General features: G+C 46.6%; 1 protein-coding gene across 11 annotated transcripts in view; it reads right to left on the bottom strand.

Annotated features, from left to right (window-relative positions):
- Positions 1 to 27,989, bottom strand: part of FRMD5 (FERM domain containing 5) — a 321,525-nt gene that overhangs the window by 16,795 nt on the left and 276,741 nt on the right. For 7 of the 11 annotated variants that reach the window (XM_045449914.1, XM_045449920.1, XM_045449918.1 and 4 more), the window contains 8 exons: positions 25,058 to 25,100; positions 24,751 to 24,829; positions 17,017 to 17,114; positions 14,385 to 14,508; positions 11,313 to 11,400; positions 3,111 to 3,199; positions 664 to 750; positions 10 to 73 (listed from right to left, as the gene is read on the bottom strand). In XM_045449914.1, coding sequence (XP_045305870.1) covers positions 10 to 73; positions 664 to 750; positions 3,111 to 3,199; positions 11,313 to 11,400; positions 14,385 to 14,508; positions 17,017 to 17,114; positions 24,751 to 24,829; positions 25,058 to 25,100 — 672 coding nt within the window. The remainder of the gene's footprint in view (positions 1 to 9; positions 74 to 663; positions 751 to 3,110; positions 3,200 to 11,312; positions 11,401 to 14,384; positions 14,509 to 17,016; positions 17,115 to 24,750; positions 24,830 to 25,057; positions 25,101 to 27,989) is intronic. The other 4 variants (XM_045449916.1, XM_045449923.1, XM_045449921.1 and 1 more) reach the window with 1 other exon arrangement.

Here is a 27,989-nt window from a genome sequence, read left to right as displayed (position 1 = left end):
AGCACTCACCTCTTTCTGACTTACGTATAAATAGAAAGTCTTTCCTTCAAATTTCAGCTTGGTCACCTCATTCCTACAAGCACAAAGAGAACACCTGTCACCTTGTCGTGGGCTGCTTGTTCACAGCTAAGTCTCGTAGATGCACAGCCCACCCTGACTGGAAGGGGCTCCAGGCACAGACACAGTTTTAGCCAAAATTAGAACTGAAACAAGACAGCAGCGCAGTGGCTTTAGAGAACAGTTGCTGAAACAGTTCAATCCACAGTTTTCTGGTCAATCACACCATAATAATAGGGTGATAGGAGGATTTCGGGCTCATCAACAGTGGCTGTAAAAGGGAAATGTTTGTATGGGAAGTAAGTCTAGGTTGAGAGGTCCCGGGCCATTTCAGGATTTGGTTCATAATGCAGGTGCATTATCTGGATGGGACTGTCAAATGTAAGATGCCACAGGTAGCTGATGAGGCCAAAGTTCAAGATACAGCAAATAATGAAAAACAATGCAACCAGGTTCTGAGGGAGTTGAGTCTTTCAGGTGACTGTGCCACTGGATGGAAAATGCAGTTTAATGCAAACAAATGTCAAACGATCTCAGGGAGGGGGGCAGGGCAACATACCAAAGAGAGAGAACAGATTACATGGAACAGTCATGCAGCGTACTGACCAGGAAAGGGGCTTAGGGGTTTTTGTAGAAAAATCCTTGAAGCCACCAGCCCAGTGAATGGCTGCAGTAAAAGAGGCAAACAGGATACTGGGGTACGTCACCCGCGGGACAGACACAAATCAGAAGAAGTGACATGGTTACTGTACATGGCACAGCTTAGACCTCACCTTCACATACTGCTCTCAGCCTTGGTTACATTTACAAAAAGGAAAAATGACGGGGGTCTTAGGCGGATGTCCCTGAGAGCCAGAGAACTAGGCCTTAGCATCGATCACTCCTTACTTCTCTTCCATTTGCCTGACATAGCTGTCCTTTGGAACCTGAAGGCCCTCCCATCTCACTGGGGGTGGAGTCCTTATTTTTGTACCCAACTGGGACCCCCAAGAAGGTCTGATCAGGCCTATCTGTCTCCACTTCATTTCTTCCTCTTTGTAATTTCTAGGGAGATTTCCTCAATATCTTAGGAAGTAGCAGAAAGGTAGTGAGAACCACATACCCAATTTACTACTGGCCAAAACTGAGGGGACAGAGGAAGGTCACTTGTTTCCTGGAAATCATGGGTGGGTAAGTATGAGAGCTCACAACTCTGACTACCAGTTCTGAGCTAATACAAGCACATGGTATACCTTCCTTGTTTGATTTCCCTCCCAATCAGTCACCCTCATACACATACAGAATACAATAAATATCAGTTGATTAATATGGAAAGGAACACACCGATCATCTAGGCTTCAACAAACAAAATAGGAAAGTGGGAGAGTTTCTATTGGAAGTGAAGTTGGGTTTTACATCTATGATTTTAAAATTGAGACACAATGAAAAAGCAAACTTCCCGAAGAAGTGTGATATGAGAGAAGCCACAGAATGAAAAGTTTGTGGGAGAATCAGGTGAGCATCAGGGCTTCTGGATGGGTAAGGATACTTTAGGGACTCCAGGTCCCTGAACAGGTGTGTCCTACTTGTTTCTAGCTACACATGCCTCCTACCAGGGACCTCATGAGACAGGCGGCCTGGTCAGAGTGTGGGCCAGGATCTGGGCCATCTAAGGAACATCAGACAACCCAGCTATATCTAGGAAGCAAGGGTTCCTCACTGGGAGAGCGGTGCCCTGACCCTACTCATTGTCTTTTTGTGAAAAGTATTTTGTTGGACAGCAGACCCCAAATCCTCACCATTGTCACCCAGAGAGCACAGTGAGTGGGCCAACTTCAGAAGGCCTAGCAAACAGTTGCGTTGGGGTGTACCCTTTTACTCAGTGCAGCAAACTGCCTTGTGAAGCGGCTGTTTTCCTGGGGGAATGGGACCTGGGTGGTCATGTCTGGCAGTGGGGGGTGGGGGGGCAGTTTCACTAGCACTCTGGTTGATGATCAAATTACCATTGTGCACAAGAGCAATGGGGTTGGAAAGGTGGTGTTTGTCCACAAGATTGGTGGGGGAGCTCAAGAGGACACAAGAAGATAGACACCTTGCAGCAAACCCCAGTAGAGAGCTCGCCAGGAAGCAGCTTTGTCCTCAGATTCCCCATCAGCTCTTCTGGAGAAGGCAAAGGAATGAAGACCGGAGCAAGCTTCCCCAGCCGAGCTCTGTTGGGTAAGGTAAGCCATTTGTTCAAGCCCATGGGAGGAGTTGGCCAGCTTAGACTCGGCAGTCTAAGGCCAAAAAGGTACAGAAATCACAGGGGCTTAGTACAACATACAGCATGTTCTGATGAGGCTGAAAGATGTTTGCATGGTCCAGAAAAGGGGCCTCCAGGAAAGCCAAATATCCATCAACAAGCCAGTCTGTGCTGCATCGGCTCCCAGATCCATTTAGAATAGACCCTGAACTCACAGGGTGGAGAGGAAGCAGTTCAGAGTAGCTTCAGCTGAGGTAGTGGCTCTTAGCTGCTAGAAATGGGAGTGGAGGAAGGGAGAGGGGAGCAAGGGTGGGGATGTGACTCCTGGAGGCTGAAGACACCTACGGCCTAAAGAGGGACAGAGGGAGATAGAGCAGCATCCATGCTTGTGCAGGCAGTGCCCAAAGTGGGGCTTGGCCCACGGAGGGTGCAGGATAACTTCTATCTGCCCCAGGGGTGAGCCCCTCCTTCTTTAGGCCAGTGGGTAAGGAAGTAAGCACCCATGCGGATGCAATGGCCCTCAGTGGGGGACAGTCCCAAGGACTTTGCTTCCCTAACATTGGCTGCAGCCCCAGGTCTTTCATCTTACCTAGAAATCACCCTCCACACTCTTTGTCTCTCTGGAGAGACTGTTGGCTCTCAGGAACACCCCTTTGGAAGAACAGGATCCCTAGGCAGAGACCACTACCTCGATCAGTTATCATTATGGATGCAAGGCTTTGGAGAGGGCTCAGAACCATAACTGCCCAATCACAGACAAAGGACATGGGAACCATAGCCCTCCCCAGTTGGTGACGTATAAAAAGCCCGTTTTGGAAATGAAGATACTCACCATTTAATGAAGTGGACCCTCTTGTTTCCTTGCAGAACGACAAACCCAAAAGGAGTGAAGGCCAGAAATGCAGCATTTCCTGACACATCCTGCAACACAGAAAGACCTCTCATCAGGATGACATAGGCATGTAGGTGAAAGGGCGAGAAACGCAGTTGTTCGTCAGTGATACAGGGTTAATGCTTGGGAGTAGGTCACAGAGGGAGGAGCACTTGGATATAACAGGCAAGCTACTCACCTTCCCTAAGCCTCAGTGCCCTTAAATGTAAGTTGTAACTAATCTTAGAGGGCTGCTGTGAATATCCAGAGAGAATGGCAAGCCCTCACACATTGTAAAATGGTGCAGTCACTTTGGAAAGCAGTTAACTTCTTCAAATTGTTAAAAAGAGTTGTTATACGTCCCAGCAGTTCCACTCCTAGGTACCCAAGAAAACTGAAGACACACATTCACACAGAAACCTGGATGTAAATGCTCATGGTAGGATTATTCATAACAGCCAAAAAGTGGAAACAATCTAAATGTCTGTCCATCAACTGATAAATGAGTGAAAATGTGGTGTATACATATAGTGGGATGTTACTCAGCAGCAAGAGGGACGCAGTACTGATACCTGCTATAATGTGGATGAACCTCGAAAACATCGGGCTAGGTGAAAGAAGCCAGGCACAAAAGATCACATGTTGTAGGATTCCATGTGTATGAAATGTACAGAATAGGTACATCCACAGGGACAAAAGATTACTGGTTGCCAGGGCTGTGGGGAAGGGGAGATACATAGGGAGCGACAGCTAATAGATACAGGTTTCTTTTTTGGGGAGATGAAAATGTTTTAAAGTTCGTGGTGGTAATTGCATAACTCTGTTACTAAAACTAAAACTACTGCATTACACACTTTAAAAGGATGAGTTTTACCATATGTGAGTTATATCTCAAAAAAGCTGTTGAGAGACAGAGAGAGAATGAATGGCGGTTATTATTACAATGGCCCTACACACTGGGCTCCCTCACAAAGTTTAGCTAAAGAAAAGATATGAAGCAAGCAGCTATGGGGAATAGCCACGGTCAATCCTGTGGTGCCTGAACCATCAAAGAGGCCTCCTGACCACTGGTCACTATCAGTTTGTACTGGTTACTCTCAGTTTGTAAATAACAGGCTTGAGGTTCTGCCGAGCCAAGAGGGGAGAAGCTGTACGTCATGGCTGTCTCACATGGGAAATGAGCGCCATGAGGGCCAGGCTGGCATGGGGCACAGAAAGCAGGTTGATGGATTGTGCTCTCTCTGAGGAACTTTCTTTGCGATAGGGGAGAAACTGCTCTGTCAGCGTGTGAATGTGCTCAAGTGGCCAGAAAATTATGCCAGGATGTTGGTCAAACGTGCATGTAGGACATTTATCTGAGCCATAGCTCATATGGTGCAATAGGGTCAGGCACCTAGTATGAGGCATCCAAGTGGGGGCTGTGGCTGTCAGGCTTTCCTAGTTTTTCCCACTTTCAAGTTTTGGCTTCTTGGCATACATACTCAGTCTGATCAGGTCTAAGAATAAAAAGCGGGCCTGGGCAGGGCCCCATGAGCCTTGACCCAAAGAAGAAATGCAGTTTTGTCTTAAAACTCTTTAGAGTCAGGTTCCGGGTATGAACATCTGGGCCCAGGGAATAAATTAAGTATATGTTTTGCAAACATTTCCACTTAATGTATTGTTAGTATTGTCCTTTCCTCAGGGTCTATTGTGACCCCGACACTTGGCTGCAAGCACAATGTCCTTCAACCCAGGGGCAACAGCAAAAAGCTGTTTAAAAATAACCTGAATGGAGATACTGTAAAGCCACAGGGCTGGTTTTCCTCCTGCCTGTCATCAGTCCTAGGTGGTGGTTATTAATACCTGAGTGCCAGCACTGCACAAAAACATGGTCCCTGGCCAGGGCACCCATGCAAACCCAGCAGGTTTGCCTATGTTGGATACATCTGCCCACTGTGCAGGCAGGACCCAACGAAGTCCAGGAAAAAAGAGACTTGAGAGGGTGGAAGCCTTGCCTTATTCATAATCACAGGACAGGCTCCAGGAAATATTTATCAGATGAATGTGTAAGACAAGGAGGTGGGCCAGAGGGGCTGGGGGTAGGGGAGTACACATATGAGCAAAAACAGGAGAGGAAGGCACAGGTGCAGTGGAGGTAGGGAGGGCAATTTACAGTGTCTTACAGTGTCTAGGAAAGGCCTAGAAAGAATGGGTGGAAGGATGGAAAGAAAGGGTCAGGTCAGCAGAGGACTGTGGTTGGCTAGAAATACTGGGTAAGGAATAGGGAGGGGAAGGGCCTCCACCTGCTTCTTGCACTCCTGACCCATGCGGGTAACAGGGCAGAGGAGCACCTGTGCCGTGACCATAGCGTCATGGGTCCTGTGTCAGGCCACGCAGACCCAGGCTCTGGCTCGGCCCCTAACTGCCTGTCCCTTCATTTCTCCATGTTTCACATTCCTCATTGTAAAATTAGGGTTGAGAACACTATCTACGTCTTAGGTTGTGCTTAGTAGGCACTCAGTACATGCTAGGGGTCGTGTTGTTAATACGAGTTTGTTACACTTAATACAAAATCTTTTTTTTTTTTTAATGTAGTATTTTACTATTTTTCCTGACACTGATGGATTTAATTTTTGCTAGTTAGGAAATGAGGGTGTGGGAAGTTGAGGTAGAAAGAGAGAAGTCACTCAATGTTGGGGGCCCGTGGAGAAGGGGGATTTGGGTGATCCATTTGGGATTTGGGGTAAAAGTGAAGCGGGCAGAAGAGGAAGGAGACAAGCTGTGACAGATTCCTGAGGGTCATCCCAGTGACAGGCTTCTCTGGCCATAGCACAGAGAGGGTCCTCCCACAAGCTGGGAAGAACTGGCCAGGCTGTCTGTTGGCACAGTCCATCTGCACCATCCAGACACCTCAGGGCTGGCCTCTGGGTGAAGGCAGGTGTTGGAGTTAAAGGGGAAAAAGCCTCTCCTGACCAGACTGATTCAGAACAGGGAGCAAACAGAATAAACCCCAATCAGATGCCACATCATTCCGGTAAGTAGTAATAGCACCTTGAGCAATCCCAATCCAGTCTCTCACATGGAGAGATCAGTTTTTCAAACTGCTTCCAATGCAATGTTGTGGATGAGGGCTGCTGCAAAGCTGGGCACCTGTGTGTCTACAGGGGCCAGGGCAGCTGGAAGGTTTGCTTCTTATCTGTGGCATGTGAGGAGCAGGACCTGGAATTACAGAGAAAAGCCTCACATCTGTACCAGCACAAAAACACAAACAGGCAGCCACGTAGACACCTTCTCCAGAGCCTTCCCAGTTTCTTCCACTAACATGTTATTCTCGTAAGCCTGCCCATGGGATTTGTGTGCAAAGGACAAGTTATATGACAAGAAGAGAAGGAAATGAGGACGGGGAGAGATGTGACACAGAAAGTGGTAACCTGTTCCTCAGATCTTCCGTGTTATCAAGTTGGAGGCTATCTTTCCTCTTTGTTCCCTTCCCATCCCAACGAGATCAGGACCCACAGGACTGAACATTAATGGATCCGAAAGGTGGAATAAAAACTTGCGTCTTGACAGCCACACAGCAGATATTGCCAGCCCCATTGTACATCAGATAATGGTCTAAAGTATTTGGTTCACTTCTACAGTTGTGAGGTACGAAATTCATTTTCAGTTTTTCATCCTTGTAGAAAGAGCTTCATTCTTGGCTTAGGAATTTAGCCTAGCTTCTTATTTACTCTGTGACTTAACTTCTCTGAGACTCAATTTCCTCATTTCTCAAACGAGGGCCATAATACATACTTTAAGAAATACTGCTTCTTTCTGATTTTAGGGTGATGGCCTAAATAACTTATTGCCAAGACATGGCCAACAGTGGTTTTTCTTGGAGGGGCTGGATTTGCACAGAGTCCTTTCACATGTTCAAGTAGAAACTACCATGAAACTCGACATGCATCAGTTCGATGTCGTCAAAAGCTCACCCTAAGATGATAGCTCTGCCCAGAAAAGGATTTTTGGAAATCACAGCAACTGACTGGTTCTGGGAAGTAGGGACATCTGGCCACCTTTGCCCAGTCCCCATGGGCTCCACCTCGGGATACAACGAAGCAGCCTTCTGTCTACTGCTGCCCTGGAGGACATCCTGGGTATGCCAGAGTCAGAACCAGGGCATTCTTTCGAGATCATCCAATCCCCTCTCTGGAGTATGACTTAAACTAATTCGATATGGGTAGATGAAACCTCTATTTTAAAAACCTCAGGGAAGAAGATTCCACATGGTCTTCCACACACTTACACCCATCCCTGAAAGCTTATAGCTAGGAACCTTACGTTAAATCAGTCATGAAAATCACCCAGTTTTAGTATACTTAAACATGGTCCCAAGAAACTACATAGAATGGAAATTAGGAGGCAGCCCTTTAAGAGCCTTGGCATCACCCCATGAAAGATCAGAAATGGCAATCTTGGCATATACTTGCCATGTAAGTGGCTTTAGTCAAGTTCTTCATCTCAGCAGTAAGCCCACCATTCTCTGTACAGTGCAGCCAAGAGGGGCCCACTGGGGGATGAGGGTTAGTCATCACCAATCCTTCTTTCGTCTGTTTCTCTGAGGTCAGAGGCAACTTGTCTAGATGGGGAAGGGGGTTTATTTAGAGAGGAGCCTAGGTGGCTGATTATGAAATTAATGATCCTATTTAAGGTCAGAGGAATGAAGCTGTAATTTTATTTGTATGGTTGCTCTAACCTAGATTCTGCTGAAATCAATTTTCTCCTGGTCTGTACAGGACAGACATAAAGTCACTTGGTGAACTCACGTTAAATTTTTCTACGGTGATTTCAGTAGTGTCGTAGGTCCTCTACCAGAGTTGGTAGTGAGTCCTGCTTTGTTCCTAAATAAATGCCATCTCCCCAGAAGGAAGACCAGAAATGGTAACTGAAAAAGCACAGCACTGAGGTGTTCAGACAGCCCTGGGTTCGAGTCTGAGTACTGCCCTTACCAGTAACTCTGGACATGTTAGTTGGTCCCCCAGAGTCTCAGTGTTCTTATCTTGAGAACAAGAACATCTTCTTGGCAGTATCGTTATAAAGATGAAATGAGATCTTATATGTAAGTGCCTGGCATCTGCAGGCTCTCAGTAGATGGCACCTTCATGACTCATGATAAGGCTGGGTACAGGCTGGGTGTCTGTGATGGGTCTGGCTACTATATAAACCTCAAGAGGGTAAGAAGCCACAGTCTGGGCCTACAGGAGATCCAGGGCAAACAACGAGTCCCAGGGGCTCCAGGAAGGAACAAGATGGTAGCTCCTGAGGTTGGAGAGGTATCAGAGCTGGAACAAATGCAGCACTGGGCTGCCAGGGGTTTGCTCCAGTCTCCTGCTCTAGGCTGTAGGCTTGGTCTTCTGGGGGGTCCTGTCAGGAGGAGATGGGGTCTGAGGGGAGATGCAGAGAGCTCAGGACAGCGTGTGCAAGTTCAGAGCCTGGGTATTACTGTAAGCTAGCCTGCTGCTGGAGCCCTCTGCCTGTCCCACCCAGAGTCGGTAGGATCTTGTCTTCGCGGTCCCAGGGCCAGACAAGGACACTTTGGGCAGAAAGAAACCATCAGTGTGGACAGGAAGAACAGCAGCTTCTTAATCAGTCCAGGAGAATAGAGCCCAGCTGAAGCCTTGTGCTACTCTCATTTAATTACCAAAACGATTCCTCTTCTTCTGTCCTCCCTAGGGCTGTGTGCCCCAGATTCCCTGGGCCCAGTAATTGCCTCTCTGTTAATAGAAATCATCGGTATTTATTACACTGAGTGCTCCAGCTTATTTCAGCTCTCCTTGTAGCAACATTAAGGCGAGTGCCTAGTAGCATATCACCAAAGTAACCCTACTTAATGACAAGAGTAAAGGCTCCTGAACCGTCCTTGCTCAGCAGGCCTAAGGAAAGCATGAGCTGCAGTTCAGTAGAGACAAGCTGAGGGACCCTGTGTGGGGTCTGCAGCAGGGTCCTGGCTCTGGGTGAGCAAGAAGTATAGGGCCTGGGAACCAGGGATTGGAAGCCCAGTGCAATGATCGTGCCCACCATCTCCCCAGGGGGAGTCTCTTGGGGGCTTCTGTTCCTCCTAGATATATAACAACGGGGAAGTGGCTTGAGTTCAAATTCTTGTTCTACTGCTCAGGGCCTTGTAAATGGTCTCCTGGAGCTTTTGTCTTCTTACTTGTAAGCCAGGAAGAGTAAGATCCACCTCCCAGGGCTGACAGGATTAAATGAGAAAATAACGTGAAAGGATTCCAGGGGGTCTGCCATGGAAGGCATGCCACAAATGTTTCTTCCCTCCTTCCTTCTTTGAGTTGATGCTGTGGGGATGGAATGATGTGAGGGACTGGGCCTCACACAGTGCCTGGCATTAATAGGGTTCCTTCCTGCAGCCTCTTCAGCCTCTGTGTCCAATAATGGGCAAACTCATCACAGATGGGGCTGAGCCAGGAGCCCCACAGTCCTAGGGTGCACATGGACTTGGGCTGGACACCAGGCTGGCTGCCACTGTAGCTTCCAGACCCACTTAGGCACATAGGTGGAGACTCCCACCCACCTTTGCTCAGTTGTACTCAGGTTCACTGTCTACCATCTATCTGCCCACTCTGCTGTCAGATGTCAGCCTCACCCAGGGACTCATCTCTGAAAAGGTGGGTGCCCTGTGTGGCCTCAAGGGGCCCAGGCAGGTTTGGAGGTGACCTGGCACCTTATGATAAAGATAGCTGTCTCTAGGCAGCTATGGCTTTTAAGGTTCTGAAGTGACTCAGCAGTTCGTGGAGCACAGTCACTGAGTACCTGCTGTGTACTTTCACACAGGTGAGGAAAGCAAGGCTCAGAGAAGCCTGTGAGGGCCTCAGAAAGCAAGAGATCAGTGCTGGAGCCAAGGTCAGCTGATTATGAAGCCTTCTTCAGTCCTATGCAGGCCCCCTACCGATGGTATCTGAGCAATTAATGGAGGTTAAACTATATCTGTCATGCAAGGGCAGTATTTAGGAAGCTTTGCTAAATCATTTGTAAATAACTATGCATCATCTTTCTTTCTTTTTTTCTGGTGCAAACAGGCATAAATGTGTTTTCTGACAGTGCTGGCCCTCCTCAAGAACACAGGGTTTATCTGGTAGTAGGCTGTGCTGGTGAATAGGGAACTCTGGGGTGGGAAAGGTGACCAGGGTTTCTAAGTTGCCAGAATGTTCTATAAGTTCCTATTTGAAGTTTCAGCATCAAATCCTATGTAAGAACAAGTCAACATCACCTTAGCAAGAGGGTAAGGGATATGCAATTCTGCCCCTACATCACTGGATTCCTTGCTTTCTATTCTGTTCTTTTAATTTTTGTTGGAAACTTCTAGTGTTCCCTCACCTATTAGGAAGAAACGGTCAATGCCCACCTGCTCCCGTGGGATACTGGCTCCTTCAGATCAGTTTCAGAATCTGGTGGTACTGGTGCCTCTCCAGTACTAGAAAGAGAGAGGCAAAAATCCGGGGACACTGAGGCAAAGACCGGGAGTGTCAAACCAACTGGGATGTGGAGATGAAGTGGGGGGACACAGCCAGAGAGAGAGAGGAAGAGGCCATGTGTCTCCCCTGCTCTCCACAGTGACTGTGGCTGCTTAAGCTCTTCTCCAGAATGCCAGACACATGTGAGCAATTACAGAGGTTTCCTCTGGGCAGAGCCTCCCTGGCTGGTTCCTGTCTCACCCTCCCAGGCGCATAATGGAATTAAATGCTACTCCACTGCAGTTCCGCGCAGTGACTTACGCTATTGCAGTCAATAAAATCCGCTCTTGGAAAGAAACTAGATTACAGGTCAGGGAAGGGTGGGCAGTCCGCTGAGCGGCCTCTGATCATTCCCTGTGGGGGGACTTCCACATCCTCTCTCTTCATTTCCACCAAATTACACACTGCAGCCAAAGTGGGGCCTCAGCTTTGGATTTGTTATTTAGATTGACTTTGCCTGGGACCCTCCGACATTGATGTGGCACCACAAAATTATGCAGCATGGAAGCCAGGGGAGTTTCCAAGAGGAGAGACATTTTTTTTTCTGGCATCTGTCACTAAAAGAGCCAATCAACCAGATCCTGAAGGTGGATGGTGCAGGCATGTGCTTCTTCCCTGCCTGTTGCCCTTGGGAGGAGGCAAGGTCAGTGGTCTCAGACCACAGGGGTCTTACCTTACATGGGTGAGGGTCCACTCCGTACGTCTCCAATGTCTGTGCTTTTCTTAAAAAGTTCAGCTCTGATGTTGCTGGTGTTTGACCACTGGAATAAAAGGAAATGAGATGATTTCAGGGTTTCCTGTTCTCTTAGATTCCTGAGGTAAACTTTCCATTAAGAAGCGCTCAGGGTGGGGCGCCTACGTGGCTCAGTCGGTTAAGCGTCCGACTTGGGCTCAGGTCATGATCTCACAGTTTGTGGGTTCGAGTCCCGCATCGGGTTCTGTGCTGACAGCTTGGAGCCTGGAGCCTGCTTCTGATTCTGTGTCTCCCTCTCTCTCTGCCCCTCCCCTGCTCACGCTGTCTCTGTCTCTCAAAAATAAATAAATGAATGAATGAATGAATGAATGAATAAATAAATAAATAAATAAATAAATAAATAAATAAATAAAAAGCGCTCAGGGTAAGCCTTATAGTCCAATCTTCAGAGACTCCTGTCTGGGGTCAGAAACTCAGATGTCCTCAGACTGAGGCCAGCTACATAATAAATGACATGGGGTGTACAGTAGGGAGTGGTGGGGTTGGGGTCACTATGGCAAACTGAGAAGTGCTACCCCATCTAATGAGGGCAGCTGCTCCTCAGCTCTAAGACTAGTCCTGTGGGAATACAGGGCCGAGCACCGCTGGATGTGCTTTTCAAAGAGCAGTCAGAGATACTGATTTCTATGTACTATTTCTCAATTTTAAATACTCCGGGGGCAAACAAAACACACTTGTAGGCTGACTACAGGCCATGGGTTTCTTGTCTTGACTTATGACTGAAATACAAAGCAGAGACCTGTATATCTTGCTGGTGCTGCCCAACCCTCTTCCTTTACCAGCAGGGAACTTGGGAATGGAGGGTGAAGAGACACAGCAGGAGACAGTGCTGAGCTCCCCAGACCACAATAGCGGTCTGTCTGTCCATGGGGTGATGACTGTGAAAGGAAGAAAGCACCTCTGGTGCCCAGTCATCTGAGGAAGGGGTCTCTAGCATCATTCCCTTCCAGCTACCTCGTGAGGAGGTCCTTTCATGAGCTCCACACAGAACAGGTGGCAGTGTCTCCTTGGCTGCCCTCAGGGTCTGGATTCCTGGTGGAGCAGACACACTCCTGCAGATGTTGGGTAGGTTTCAGTGTGAGGAGGGGTGGGCAATTTGTCAAGTCAACAGTGACTCCGATGGCTGGTGGGTGAGACTGAGCTGCTCATGTCTAAGTTCATTATTTGTCTTGAGTAATACTGGTAAGTGCAGGATGACAAGGAGGTGCAGGCCAGATTCTCCCTAGTGTCCTTCTGGATGGGTGTCAATCAGCACATTTATGTGCAAGTCTCCATGTTGCTTGTGTAAAATCTACCAAGAAATACATTGCACAATCTGGGCCTTCCAGGAGCTCATGTTAGAGTTGGAGGAAGGAAACACACATTTCCACATGCTAGTGATGCAGCCAGCCCGTGCAAGTAGGCATTATGTTGACTGCAGATTCCTACATCTGCCAGAGCACCTGAGGTGCAGAGAAGGTGCCTGGGAAATGTTTGTGAGGCAGACAGAACGCTGGGCACCAGGGGCAGCTGAGAACCACTGCCCCTTCCAGGGAGCTTCTTCATTCCCTGTCTGGAAGCTGGAAGATCTTGTGGGCTCCATCCAGTCTTGGAGCTGGCCCAAACCTCCGGGGCCCTCAAAGTGGGCATCATTTCCTGGGGGATCCCCTGTCTCCTAATAGGTTTCTGGATGACTGTCCCCACTGCTCTCACACCTCCTAAAACCCTCCTGGCAGCGCCTCTTGGCTGTCCCAGGACTGCCCTGAAGTCTCCTTTGAACAAACCATGAGCCTTCTCAAAGGTCGATGTTTGTTCTGACCTTTACCACAAGGGGCCGCTGTTTCCCTAACAGTGATGGGAGGAGCCCTCCAGCTTTGGCAAGAACACACCAGTACTGGGAGAGGGATGGGGCTGGAGAAGGATGGAGAGCTGCTAGGATTCTACCTCTGTTAGGTGTCTCCATTCCCCTGGGAGGGAGGGAGCCAGTCCCTGCCACACGCTCTGGGCAGGTGGTCTGCTTGCAAAGGCTAAGGAGGCTTTAGGGACATAATTGTTGGTAGAATATTCTGAGTGTAAGTGAGGATTTTGTGTTTTGGGGTGGGGGGGCTCAGGGAGTCAGGGTAGGAACTAGTTTAAACTTAATATTAATGCTAGAAATGTCTTTCCCCCCACTTCGGCATTATCCTTCCCCAGAAAGGTAGTTACACCAACATTGACAAAGATTTCTAAAAATTGTAATGTACTAATATGTTTTATTTTACAGTGCTACAGTGTATATGGCCTTTTTCTTCATAGTTTATCAGTTTGGGGCATATGTGCTCCAGAATGCCACACAAAGTAGAGCCCATACACTCTATTGTTGCCTTTTTTTTCTTTAAATCAATCTTTGTAGAAAATCCTATTTCACGTGGGTGAAAGGACACGTTAATGCTATTTTATGGAAGGTGGCATATTCTGAAAAAACTAAGAATCTGAGGAGGACAAGCCCCCTGCTTCCAGCCTCTTCTCTGCCCCTTCCTTCTGTGCAGTGCTGTGGGGTTGAGTGAGGCAGTGCTGAAGACACAGCCCCTGAACCAAGAGCTCTCAGGGCACCCCCAGTGTTCATAAACTAGGCCAGCTCTGCACAGTCCCATCCCCTGACCCAGAAGCCACCTATCACACTGTCACAGACTGAAGGCAGAGGCTTGCCCATGTTTCATATGCCTCCTCACTTTTTTCTCTTCTGCTGTTTATGTTTTTTTTTTTTTCCTTTTCCCCAGTCCGTGCTTCTTCCTCTGTCTCATCATTTATCTTAGTAACGTGAATACTTTTCAGAGGCCAATCTCTCTCTGTTTTCCTTACAATACAATGTCCCTCTTGCCCTTGGGCTTCAGCCTACGCTATAGGGCTTGGGGTTGTGCTGTCAGTGCAATGCTGAAAATGGTACATCCCGGAGTCAGGATGCAGCATGGGGCTTGTATGCTCAGGCTGTGGGGGACAGAGTGTCCTGAGCCTCAACTGAGTATCACATACCTGAGTTCTGTCTTGTGAATCTCAGCAATTTTCCTTTCCAGCTTCTCTGAATGTTTCGGGAAAAACTGGAACTTGGAGCTGTAGCCTTCAGGGTGTTTCCCTGGGTCATAATCCCCAATCTCCGCTTGCAAAAGGAAAGCAGAGTAAAACAGTTGTGGAGGTAGGTAAATCAGCACTGGTAAAGCAACAAGAGATGAACACACAGAGCAAAAGCCAAAGCACACACCACATTTCCAAAGAACAGTGGATCTTGAGTGTGGCTGTGGGTTAGGTGGAAGGAGTGCTCCTCAGAAGAAGCATGCCCCACCCTTGTTTTCCCAGATGTGCACCCTGGGGTGATATCAAGTCTAAGCAGAGATACCAGAGCCAAGCCTGTATTCTGTGGTCACCACAAGTAAACATCCAATAGAAAAGCAGAAGCTTGCATCACGGTCTTTATCTATTCAGCCTTGAGAAAAGGTCCTGGGATCATAGCTCTTGGTGGCAGCACAAGAAACCGAGCTGCATCAGGAAGAGAGAGCCTCTTGGGCCTGAGCCAGATCAGAAGTCTAAAGTGTCAGTTTTGAGGATTTTAGCAGGGACACATTGATGAATGAGCCATGACCCAAACTCAGAACTCCACTCTCAGTCAAAATCAAATCAAATCAAATCAAATCAAATCAAATCAAATCAAATCAAATCAAATCAAGTGAATGTATTTGAGTAAATATTCATTGAGGGTGCCATTGACCAGGTGCCACGCCCCTCTGAGAGAACCTCAAGAGTAGAAGACTGAAACTGGTCTTTGAGTTCTGGAGCACCAGGTCCTAAGGCTGATTTCCTAGCTTCCTGAATGGGGCGCTGTTTCTCCTCTACCCATGTAGAGAGACAAAGAGTCCATCCCTAAAGCTGCCAGGATCTCAGATCAGTGAGATTTCCATAGGGTAGTGTGGTGGGCCCATGACGCTCTCCACAAAGCAGATCAGAACCCAGTCCTCTGCACAGGAAGGGCTCCACAGGGAACATCGTGCCTATGTTAGGAGAAAGTATGTTAGAAGTGCCAGCTGCTTTGTATTTGTCCTTTCTCCTTCGTTAGTGAGAACCACAACCAGGGCCTGTGCGAAATCTTGAGGGGAGAATAAATATTAAGAGGAAAATGTGCCCTCCTCTCACAGCTGAATATTGTACTTGTGCACAAAGCTACTCATTGTGTCTTCCAAATTACTTGGGAATTTCTATCGTTCTGCAAGAGACTAAAAGCTTCCCAGGGCCTACAGTCCAGAGTGACCGTGAGCCATGAAGTCATTTATTATGATTTTATTTAGAAAGCTCCAAGTAGAAAACATCAATATTGGACATCAACTACTTTTTTAAAGGAAAAAAAGAAAAAGAAAAATTCAATGTTGTGAGGGTAAAACTGAAGGAAATAATAGAGTTTAAAATCTCACTTAACACCAGGTTTTCTCCTTTAAAAATGAAAGGGGCCTCTTTGGGTAGCTTAGAGTTGCTTAGCTCTAGTTGGGTAGCTTAGGTAGGCACCTTCTAGAGTTGCTGGTTAGGTGATTTTTTTAAAAACAGGACTCTCAGAAGTCAAACTTGCTATGTGTTGACTTTCACATTCTTTTTCAAAAACTTTTTTTTAATGTGTGTTTATTTTTGACAGAGAGACAGAGCTCGAACAGGGGAGGGGCAGAGGGAGAATAAGACACAGAATCCAAAGCAGACTCCAGGCTCTGGGCACCAGCAACCCCCCCCCCCCCCCCCCCCCCCAAATAAAGGGCTTGAACTCACGAACCATGAGATCATGACCTACACTGAAGTTGGACGCTTAACTGACTGAGCCACCCAGGTACCCCTGACTTACATTCTTAACACAGCTATGATATTTCTCTTAACAGAGGAACTGAAGTTTCTTTTTGGCAAGCATTTTCCAGGTTCTCTCCACAAAGTAGCTTCCTGGAGTTCACAGATTTCCAATTAAGAGTTCAGATTCTTTGAAGGAAACTTCATGATTTTAGTGTAGTCCTGAACAATCTGGGGACAGTTCAGGCCTAAGGACTAAGGGAAGCCTTAGAAGTGGCACTCAGGAGCCCCTGTACTTCATGGAAGGAGAAGGCATCACATAGATGAAGAGTGCATACCTTTCCCAATGTTTTGCAAAAAAAAAAAAAAAAAAAAAAAAAAAGGCAGTTTGGGAATCTGCTGGATACAGACTCAACTCTACATTATTAGCATGTTAGGAAATATATCTGTTACTTGTAAACATTTCAACTTTGAACACTCTGAATGGAAAGGTCTCTGAGAAACCAGAATTCCAAGATACTTCACACCTTTGAGATTTGCATGTAAAGTCTTAGAAAAATTGATTCAGATGACTCTCCAGAGTCCCAGTAACTCTATCAACCAAGGGTGGAGGAAATCCCAAACAGAGTCATGATGACCTAAAGAAGCCCACAGGAAGACCTTAGGCACAGTTTAGGGTTGAGTGGTCAGAGTTTTCTGGGACTAAGGAGGCTAGGCAAAGAAGCTCTCCAACCTAGACTCTGCTTCAAGTTAGATACTGTTTATATCCAAGAAGTAGTCATCTGTGGTGACTGAAATAATCAGTACTTAGCATGAAAGCAAGTTCATTCATCCTGTCAAAAGTCATTACCTTGAAGGATATAAGCTGCTAACAAGGCAGCATCTGATGTTTTACAGAGGAGACGGCCATGGTAGAGATCCCTTTTGATCTGTAGGAAGACTAAATACCTAGAGAGAAAAGAGAGGGTGAACTATAAAGGATTTCTCTGATTTCTTTAAAGACATAAGTATGTAATATAAGCCTGTGAAATTTTTTAATGAATTTTAAATGAATTTAAATGAATTTTAAAAACAAAAACTTAAAATGGCACCACAGAACAAACATATTTTCCATTTCCCTGAAGACTTTTTTAAGTACTTTGCCCTGAACTGATTTGGGATTCAATTCAAAACAACTTGTTAGTTTCCTTCGGTAGCTCTAAACAGAAACGGTGCTTCCTGGCAAAAGCACTGTGTCCTCCCTCCCAGTGTTGGGTTTTGGAAGGAGCCAGCCCTGGCCCATTCGATGCTGAAAAAGAAACCTGTGTCAGCAGAGAGGGGCCAGTTGGGCTTCTCCCTGCCTAGGACTCTGGCTGATGTTTCTTCTTAAGAAGTGGAATGGAGCATGAAGGAACCAGCCCAAGGAAGAGTTCTGCCTCAGCTTGCCAAACCAATCTGTCCATATGTGGAACGGCCTTCAATTATTGGCTGAGCTCAATAGCAGTGAAGGAAGCATAGAAACCTGTGGCTAGCATTTCTTCAAACAGAGAAAACTCTCACCTCAGTAGAAGCAGGACATCAAGAGCAACAGCTGATAGTAGCTGATGTGTACTGAGCACTTCCTATCTGCCAGGCCAGGTGTTACGTACTTTGCATGCATAGCTCATCTAATTCTCACTTAATACTTTGAAATAGGTACTATGATCCACCCCCCCTTCTAGAAAAAATTTAATTCCAATATAGTTAACATACAGTGTTGTATCATCCCCCCTTTTTAAGATAAGGAAACTGAGGCTTAAGTAATTTTCTCAAGGGCACACAACTGGGAAGTGGCGGAGTCAGGATTCAAATTCAGGACTGACTGTAAGACTCCTGAGGTTGGCTCTTAGTCACTGTTAAATGGCCCTGTCCCTTTGGCGGGACATGGAAGCAAATCTTTTGTCCCTCACTCACTGATCATTCCCTGGGCCTGAGTTCATATATCACTCCTTCTACAGCTCTCTGTGCTACAATTCAGGGATACTGGACTAAAGGAGATAGCTGAAATGGACAACAAGGCTCTGGGCACTGATTCTCAATGTGGTGGTGAGGAAAACATCCCCTGGGGTCGGGGGAGAGCACATCAGAATCTGTGTGTATCTTCTTGCTCCTGGGTTTGATAAAAGCCCTGCTGAAGCCTTCTGATTTGCTCCCTTCCCACCCAGGGGGGACATGCTCCTCCTCACCCTGAGAACCATTATCTTTATCAGGCATCTTTATCAATGGGTGCATGGCAGGTGCCTCCAGTGAGCTGGAAAGGAAACAGGCTTTCCACTGCTGGGTGGGGTTTATTCAGACTTTTGGAGGTAGGACATCTACAGGGGGGTCAAGGGTAAGGCCACAGGAACATTGTTAGACAATTGTGCAGCAATTGGAGGGGGTAGGGGAAGGAGGGGCAAGTCAACATCCTAAAAAAAAAAAATCAAAGCACATTCTTTAGATGACAAGAAGAAATGAACTCAAGACCAACATCTATAGGCCTGACAGGAGGATTCACTTCTTTATGACCTCGTCTCAGACACTATCACTTCTGCTTTATTCTGTTTGTTAGCAGCAAGTCACTAAGTCCAAGAAGGAATCGGCCAACAGCTTCAGGGTACAGAGTTGTATTAGGGGTCCCCCCTCCCTTTTCTGCTACAGTGGCTTTCATCAAGCTTCATGTTTTATTCACTGAAGGAGGTAACCAATGACTCACTGTTGCTGGACATGAAAATATATCCCACGTGACCCACAGCATTCTTAGACCTATTCTCAAGAGAACCTGGCACATTCTCCCCTGCCATGCATGGGCCTAAGGAAGTCTCTCTTGTTGCCTGAGATACCGCCACTAGGGCCACTTTGTTTCCAGCCAGGAGATCAGCCTGCCAGGGCCATGTAGCGTTCCCAGCTCCTGATGAACAGGCTGGCTTGGTTACCCAATCTTAGAACCTCAGAATAGGAGCTGTAGAGCCTAATTCTCTCATAGGCGAGGAAACAGAGGCTATACATATAGAGTGACTTTTCTGAGGTGACACAGTGATCAGAGTCAAGGAAGATCTCCTGACTCAAGGCCTGGTGCTTTTCCTACCCCCGTGGTAATTCAGTTAGTTGTCAGTTAGCAAGAAAGGGGTCCTGAATACAGGCAAGAGAACTGTGTCATCAGGGAGAAATTCTCATCGGAACCGAACAAGAAATCAGCTTTAGACCAGATTTAAGACAAGCCTGTTCCTTCGGACACGTTTTTGGGTAAACTTTACTTATCTCTTCCTGGCCTCACCTCCATTTTTGTTTTAATGCCAACATTGTCCTAAATTGAGGGAGGTGTGAATTGGGACCGTCTGATGGCAGAGCAAGTGAAAACCTAAAAGACAGCCAAGGAAAATTATCTTTCTGTGACATGTACATCTCTCCAAGGTATTGGCTGTGGCACTGTGCTTTCTGATATCAAAGTGTAGAGACGAATCCACAGATATTTCCAGAATTAAAAGTTCTGACTTCAGGAAAGCAGTGGTGTCTCCTGAAGAGTTTCTCCCAAGATTTTTTTTCTTTGGACTCAACTTTCCTTTATCAGACTCTTTCCCTGGCCTCCTCTATTTTGTACCACCCCTTTTCTTTAATCATGTTTAGAATGTTTTCTTCCCCCATACTAGCCTGCAAGCTCCTTGGAGTCAGAGATGATTTTTTAATTCACTTTTAATATTCTTCTAGAGAGCTTGTACATCTTTACTTAGCTCACCTAATTGCCCTCCCTCCCAGCCACCATCCATCCCTCCATCCCTCCATCCAGTTCTGAGCACTTACTGTGCCAGGCACTGTCATGGGTTCTGGGAATACAGAAGGGAACAAAACTGAGTCCCTACTCTTAATGGAGTTTACATTCCAGTGGGGAGAGACAGATACAAAACAATAACAAAACAATAGTGATTTACTGAGTGCATGTTGTGAGCCACACATTGTACTGTGTTTTTTTGTTTCATTTTATTTGCTCCACGTCCAACATGGGCCTCAAACTTACAACCCTGAGATCAGGAGTCATACATTCTACCAACTGAGCCAGCCAGGCACCACCACACTGTACTGTTGAACACGTACTGTCTCATGCAATCCTCACAGTGACTCTGAGGTGACTGCTGTTTTTATTGTGCTTCATAGATGAAGAAACTGACTGACTGCGGAGACTGTTGCTTGCTTGGTCACACAGCTAGTTAAAGAACAACCTAGAATTTATACCCAGTTCTTTTTGATTCCTTGGTCTGGGGTCAGCAAACTATGGCCTGCCACCAGAGTTTCCAATGAAATAAGGCAAAATTTTAGGGGCACCTGGATGACTCAGTCAGTTAAGTATCTGACTTTAGCTCAGGTCATGAGTTCGAGTCCCGCACAGGGCTCTCTACTGTCAGCATGCAGCCTGCTTCAGATCCTCTGTCCCCTTCTCTCTGTCCCTCCCCCCCCCCTCAAAAAATAAATAAACTTTAAAAAACAAAAAATTTTATTGGAACGCAGCCATACTCATTCATTTAGGTATCGTCTCTGGCTGCGTTCACACTGCAAAGACAGAACCGAGCAGTTATGACAGAGACCATATGGTACACAATGTCTAAAATACTTACTATTTATAGAAAAAGCTTGCCAGTCCATCTTAGCCTAAGCTAGGCTCAAGTGATATTCACTGAAGGAATAAATGACCTATAAACTCCATTCATGAAGAGATTCATTCATTCCATTAACATTTTTTTTTTTTTTGAGCACCTGCTCAAACACATGTCAGGCAGCTTTGTTTCCTTAGAAGGTGGGGCCCCATTTGCACTCAGTTTCTTTCTATTATTTGATCTTTCCAGAGTTCATACACCTGCGGTCCCTGTTAAACGCTAAATCTGGTGCCTAATCCCCATTTTCTCTGCCTTGTCTCTAGCTCAGACAAGAAAATCTATTTATTACTTTACAAAATGACAAAAGAGATTAATCAGGATTTGGCAACTAAATTTATCATCTGGGAAGAGTCCAAGAGATAAATTGAAGCACAGTTCTTTACTCCCTATTTCATCCCCTCCTCTCAGTCTGCCTTTATGGGAATAGCTGAGATGGCATTGAAATTTAGGACCAATATCACTAGGAAAAAACACACTGACAGCTAAATTGGCTTGGCAGAAAGGTGGCATGGAGGACTTTAAGCCAGGAATGAATTATGGGTAATTAGTGAGGCTGGGGCAGGTACCCACTTTCTCAAGATCATCAGAGACATGAATGAGGAGAAAGATGCGGCTAATTCCAAGGCCTCCACAGAATGCCTTGGGGAAGGGGAGGCACAAAGACTCTAAATCAGGCCCAGGCATTCTGGGGTTCACACCCCCAACAATGCTTGGAAGATGTATTCTAGGGAAGGAAGGTTGGTGAGGTGGAGAGCAAGGGGAAAACAGTCAAGGATGCTCAGCACAGATGTATGCGGAAGCAGGGGAGCTTCAGCGCCTTTGTCTGTGCCTTTGAAGTCGGCTGACTTGGAGAGAGGCCTGGACTTGGTCCCCATGCTGTACCATGAGGACTTGGATGACTGATTACCAGGGATGGCTTTCTTTCTGAATCCTCAAAAGTTAGCTCCTTAAGTGTTAGGATTCTAGCTGGTGGGGGAAAAGGACAGAGGAGGAGTAGGGATTATCAGAAAAGTACCTTTTTCACATCAACAAAGGAGAAAAGCCAGAACTAATTGTACTCACGTCCCATGCAGAGCCCTTGGGGTGCACGGACCATGTAATCAATCTGGCAGTCTCTGCTCAGTGCAAGCCTTGCTGGCGGGGGCGGGGGGGTGGTGGTGGTGGTGTATTACTAAGTGCAAGATCCCAGTGTAGTGGTCAGTTCTCCCAACAATTCTAGGTGGTAGATGTTACTCTTCTCATTTTATAAATAAGGGGTCTGAAGGTCAGACAGATTAAATATCTTATGTCCAAGGCCACAGAGCCAAGAAGTGACAGAAATAGGATCTGAGCTTCCAGGTCTATGCTTCTTCTTGGGCAGGAGAGTCTGTACATTAGTATTATGTAATAACATTTGACTTAGAAAATTGTGTTAAGAGCTCCTCCTAAGGGCCAAGATAACCATGTGTTTTTGCCCTTTAATCAAATCAGAAAGCCATGTGTCTGCTGTGTTCTTACTGGCCGCTCAATGAGTTGTTAGAATAATCCCTGTCATCCCCACTGTTGGTCTAGTGAGGTGGAAACCAGACGATCCTGATGTGTGGTGTTAGGAGGCAAGGTGCTGGGTTCTCAAGAAAGGTGTGTTAAATTTGTCCAGACACGTGGACGGGAGTGTGGACTTCTGGGTCGGCCCTGGCACCATCACCTCTTTTGGCAGGAAAGCAGGGAGCAGGGGGAGTGGGGAGGGCCTGGGACAGGCTCAGAGTGAGGTAAATCCTCTGGGGGTCCTGAGCAGGGCAGGCTAGTGCTTTGCCAAAAGTCCTCTGTTTAAGTTGTCATTCATAGGGGTTCTACTCTTACTCTCCTGCCTAAAACTACAAGATTTCTCCTGTCATGTGGATGAGCTTGGTTTTCAGAAGCAAAGTAGAGCCACGTCCACTTCCACGTGGACAATCAGAACTTGCAGTTTGTTCCTTCCCTCCTTCCTTTTTTTCTTTCTTTCTTCCTCCCTCTTCCTTTCTTCCTTCCTTTCCTTCCTTTCCTTCCTCCCTTCCCTTTCCTTCCTTCCTTCCTTCCTTCCTTCCTTCCTTCCTTCCTTCCTTCCTTCCATCTCTCCCTCCTCCCTCCCTTCTTTCCTCTTCTTTTCTTTTCTTTCAAATTTATTTTAGAGAGAGAGTGTAAGTGGGGGAGAGGGGCAGAGGGAAAGAGAGAGTATCTCAAGCAGGCTCCATGCTCAGCACGGAGCCCAATGTGGGGCTTGATCTCATAAACCATGAGATCATGACCTGAGCCAAAATCAAAGGTCAGATGCTTAACTGACCGAGACACCCAGGTGCCCCAAACCTGCAGTTTCTGTGCCCAGTAAGGAGCATGAGGTTTGGTTCTAACTACACATTTCACTGGCCTCAGTGCTTCAAAGTTGGTGCGTACGCACTGCCCCAAACATCCAAAGCAAACAACATTCCTCATGCTTCCAACTCCACTGCAAGACTCCCCCCACCCTCCACTGGGGCCCATGTGAAGAAGCCACTTTTCCTCTCTGTCCTACTTCTGCGCTTCCTTTGTATTAATTAGTCCTGTTTCTTGCCCTCTTCTCTCCCCCTTTCCTCGTTTTCCTTCTCAGAGAAACTTCAGCTCCTTTTATCTGATATAAAACTAGGGACACGCTCTTCGGAACAGGAAGTGAACATAGGTCCATATTCTTTCTTCCTCCCTTCTTCCCTCCTCTTTCCTTTCTTCGGAATTCCTCCAAGCAGTTCAGGATCTGGAAGTAGATCGCAAGGCCTTATAGGACAGAGTCTATATAACTGGCAACAGCCTCATCCAAATTTCTGTGGTGTCCAAGGTTTGGGGAATTGCGGGGAGAGTTGGCAGAGCTGTCTCCTCAGTTCTAGGATTCCCTGGCATCACCTCTTGACCTCAGGCCCCTATCTCTACAAGGTAACATCAACATTTTGCTAATGTCAAAATTAGATATTTCTCATATAAAAGTTAAGGATCCTCGTTACAGAGCATTCCTGGATCTTGGATGTAAGACTTTCAGAGAGAATGTGGCTCATATACACAAAACCCTGGTGAAGATTTGAAGCTCCTATTCATTGACCCTCTTGTAGGATAATGTGGGCACAAAAGTTCTTTCTCATCCTCGAGTGGTGCTGGATGAGATAGGATTCATTCCATGCAGCTGTCTGCCTGCCACAGAGAATGATCCCCACAATGAAGAGTTTATCACGGACCTGATCCATTAGCACATTGGGGGTTTATCCACTTGGATTTAAAATCTTCAGTATTTCCCAGCTTATTTTTCAGTGTCCTACTTCGGCATTTCTCAAGTACATTAGGCCACTGGAGTCTATTTCAATCCCCTAAAAAAGCAACCTGCCCTCTTGAAAAACATCCATGGGGGCCACATCCTTGGTAAAAGAAAAAAAAATGCTTTTGATTAAATAGTTACTCCAATCCCTTTGTTGATGACTAGTTTCTTTTTTTTTTTTAAGTTTATTTTTATTTATTTTGAGAGAAAGAGAGAGAGAGAGCAAGCAAGCAGGGGAAGGGCAGAGAGAAAGAGGGAGAGAGAGAATCCCAAGAAGTCTCTGTGCTGTGAGTGTGGAGCCTGATGCGAGGCTCGATCCCATGAACTGTGAGATCATGACGTGAGCTGATATCAAGAGTCAGATACTTAACTGAATGAGCCACCCAGGCGCCCCTGTAGATGACTAGTTTAAAATGAAGTATACACACTTGTTGAAGAAAAGAAGCTCACTCCATTCCAGTTCTACTGAGGGGGGTGAGTAAAGAAAGCATGTGGAAATGAAATACAGAAGAGGTAAGGTTATATTTAGGAAGATTCCTTGTTCATAAGAGTTAGAAGCTTCCAAAATAGAGGATCTAAGAGGTTTCAGTGCCTCTTTCCTATCCTCCCCAACAGGTCTGAGTGGCTGAGGGAAGTTCAGCCTTACCTGGTTATTTCTTCTTTCAGTGCAGCAGGATCTGCAGGGTAAAACTTCACGCGGAAACACATGGTGAACGGAGGCTGCGCTGCAGAGACAAAGATGTACCCATTAGGAAACACCCTCCCCAGAGGACGACTGGACTTCCCTCCCCACAGGGACGCACAGCCTTCTGAACCATCCTAAGAGGATCTTCACATATTTAGGGCCAGCTCACAGTCAGAACAGTGGATAGTCACCAAGACTTACTATCAGTGGGAGGTTTTGTCCCACCCTCCCCAGGGGTGAGGCTTCCCATCTTCTCATGAATACTTACATCTCAATTGCTTCACCACAGACTTTGTGAACTCCAACCAATGCTGAAACAGAGAACACAGAAGAAGAAAACACTAATGAGAGAAGCAGTGTCAACTATAACTTGTTTTACCCAATTTCAGTGACTGGACGGATTGTAGCCCAGGGTGAAAGCAGCACAAAAGCTTGTGACATGTAGGCTTGGAGAGTAGAGAGTGATAGGGTTTTCTGAAGTAAGTTCCCCATGGAAGCAGCTGTGAAGGGGGAAGAGTTCCAGCTTCAGATGCCATTTCTGGGCCTCCCCGGCAATGCTGCCTTCCAAAGCAGGGTGCCAAAGCTCTGAGCCATATTTCTGGCACAGCAGTAGGCACAAGTGAATGCACGTATGTGTAATGGGGACAAAACCCCACCTGGCTTGGACAGGGAAATGCTGACTTCAGTGGGTTGTGTGTGTTTATGTTGTGTGCCAGCTATATTTTGGCAGAGGTGGGTGGGCAGTAGGGACAGAGGCTACTGGTCATGGCTCTAGAAAGTATTAACAGGTGGAATTTCATACATGGTGAGAAGGCAGGGATGGCTGGTGTATACTCCATCTTTGTTTGAGTAACATCTTGCCAGCCCTTGTGTTATAGCATACATACTCAAGATTCCTTGGCATCCAGGGATGTTTAAAGTCTCAGTCTCATAAGATAACTAGCCACAACCAATGTGTAGGATAGTACTGTATTTCCCTTGGATTTTCATAGAGAAAGGATATAGTAGAAATACATTTTTTCCCATGGAACTTACGTTTGCAGGAAGGAAGCAGTGAGATCATTCTGTATCTATTTCCCAGTTCTACATAGATGCTTCACACAATGCATTATGGATGCTTGTTGCTTTTATGCTAATCAGGAAACTTGACAGTTTGCAGAGAGCTATGACTGCTGTTAAGTGGGATTTGATTATCTGGAAGTAGACTAAAACCACTAGCCTTAAGCTCTGGGAAGGCAGAAAACTATGTCATCCACCGATGCCTAGGATAGTGTTCAATGGATAGCCGTCAAACAGACGATGGAAGCCCGTCCACATCTTCCTCTCTTCTGGCTACTTCCATTTAGTGTAACATCTTGGCAGAGTCCTCCCTCTGGCAGGAAAGCAGCCAGGGCCATGCAGACAGCATCCTGGCCTCCCGCGATTCCCAGCTCTCACCTTCTGGGCTGGGCCGTGGGTCATGCAGTTAATGGACCCACTAAGAGCCAGTTCTTCCGTCAGCTCCACATGGATAATCTGGGCTGACATTCTGCTCTCTTGCTTCCTCTGATCTGAGTTCCCACGAGGCTGGCAACTCATTATAGCCACTCAATGTGGTTAAGAGGTCCTTCTCACATTACAAGGCCCACCGCGGCTCGGCTTCACAGGGAAGCAAAGACAAGAGATGAAACTGCATGGAAACAACTGGGGTTCCAGGCTGAGCCTATGAAGGCAGAGGAGGCCCGTCTGACCGGAGCACATCAGAATTGTGTACGGCAAGAAGAACACAGCAAGTGTCTCGGGCTCAGTAAACAGAATGCCCCCAGGCACCTGACTGATAGATTAAAATAAAGAAACAAAGGAAGACAGAAACTACAAGGAAAGGCTATGAGATGCACTCTCAGCAGAAGGCAGGTGGAGCTGAATAACAAAAAGTCTATTCCTCTTGGCAAGAGCTGAGGAGGACTTTTGTCAGCACTGCAGTGAGGGCTCCAGAAAGGAGAGGCTGAGGAGACAGGAGAGGGGTGGGAAGGGAGGGGAAAGCCCTCACAGCTTGTCCAAGAGCTTTTGACAGTCTGATAGAGAAATCAGAAAAACCAGGATTCCAAAAATATGGTGATGGTTACAGTTACCTTTTGTAGCAGTCTGGCTAAATCTGGGTCCCAGAATTACTGGCAAACTGATAGATAACATGAGGCTGGGAGCAAGGGTCAGGAGAAAAGAAAGTTCAGAGGGGAGTTTCCGTCTGTATTTGGGTCATTGGGACAATGTGGCACAATCTGCAGGCTCTGGAGGCTTGAAAGGGTGCCTCCACCTTGAAAGGAGAGGCTGAAAGCAGGCTGGGGCCCTGGGCCTGAGCCAGGAATAGGGGAAAGGGGGAGTGAGGGCATCTCCTCCAGGGGGGACCAGGAGAATCCCCAGACCCCCATGGGGACCCGTGCAGAGCAAGCAGAGATGGGGTGAATGTGAGCTTGGGTTCTGCAACCCCAGGGTAGGAGGTTTATTTTAGGACCTCACACCCTAGGAGAGCGGGGAGCTTACCTGCTCTGTCTCTACCATGAGTCAGTAGATCTAGAATGATAATTTTCACACAACTCTCAAGCACTCTCTCAAGCCTTAACCCCTGAGCCATCACACAACTTCAGAAACTATCAGGTATGATGAATTCAGCATGGAGCCTTAGAAACCACACAGACTCTGGCATCAGACAGCTCTGAGATGGAGACTGGCACTGCCATCTGCTTTGGGCAAGTTACTTAACCTGAGATTTTATTTACTCATTCAGAGAATGGATATCTGAATTGTGGATACTCATCTCATCTGTGTTAAGGATTAAAGAACATATGTGAAGCTCTTAGCTCAGTGCCTGATACAACTCGGTGCCCAGTAACATCGGCTGAAAGACCTAGTGCAGAGCCCTGCACACAGTTGCCACTCCATACATGTTAATTTCTCCTCTCCCCCATTTCTTCATATTTCTGTCTTCTCCTGCTTTTGATCTTTATTACCTCCATATACTCTCTTAATTGTCTCAAGTACATTCTGACCTAACTAGAAAATAATGAGCATGGTACACTTTGTCCTTTTTTCTTCATAAGCTGCTCTCTTTGGGAGACAAAGAGAACTTGGGGTAACCGGCTTTCCTTCTTAAGGGGAATAAGCTCAGACCAAAAAACAAAAACAAGAACAAAAACAAAACAACAACAAGAAACCCCCTTGTA

Source organism: Leopardus geoffroyi, chromosome B3 (assembly GCF_018350155.1).
Source record: "Leopardus geoffroyi isolate Oge1 chromosome B3, O.geoffroyi_Oge1_pat1.0, whole genome shotgun sequence".
NCBI classification, from domain to species: Eukaryota; Metazoa; Chordata; class Mammalia; order Carnivora; family Felidae; genus Leopardus; species Leopardus geoffroyi.
The sequence above is the reverse complement of the archived record's forward strand: the minus strand, read 5'-3'. Positions and strand labels throughout refer to the sequence as shown.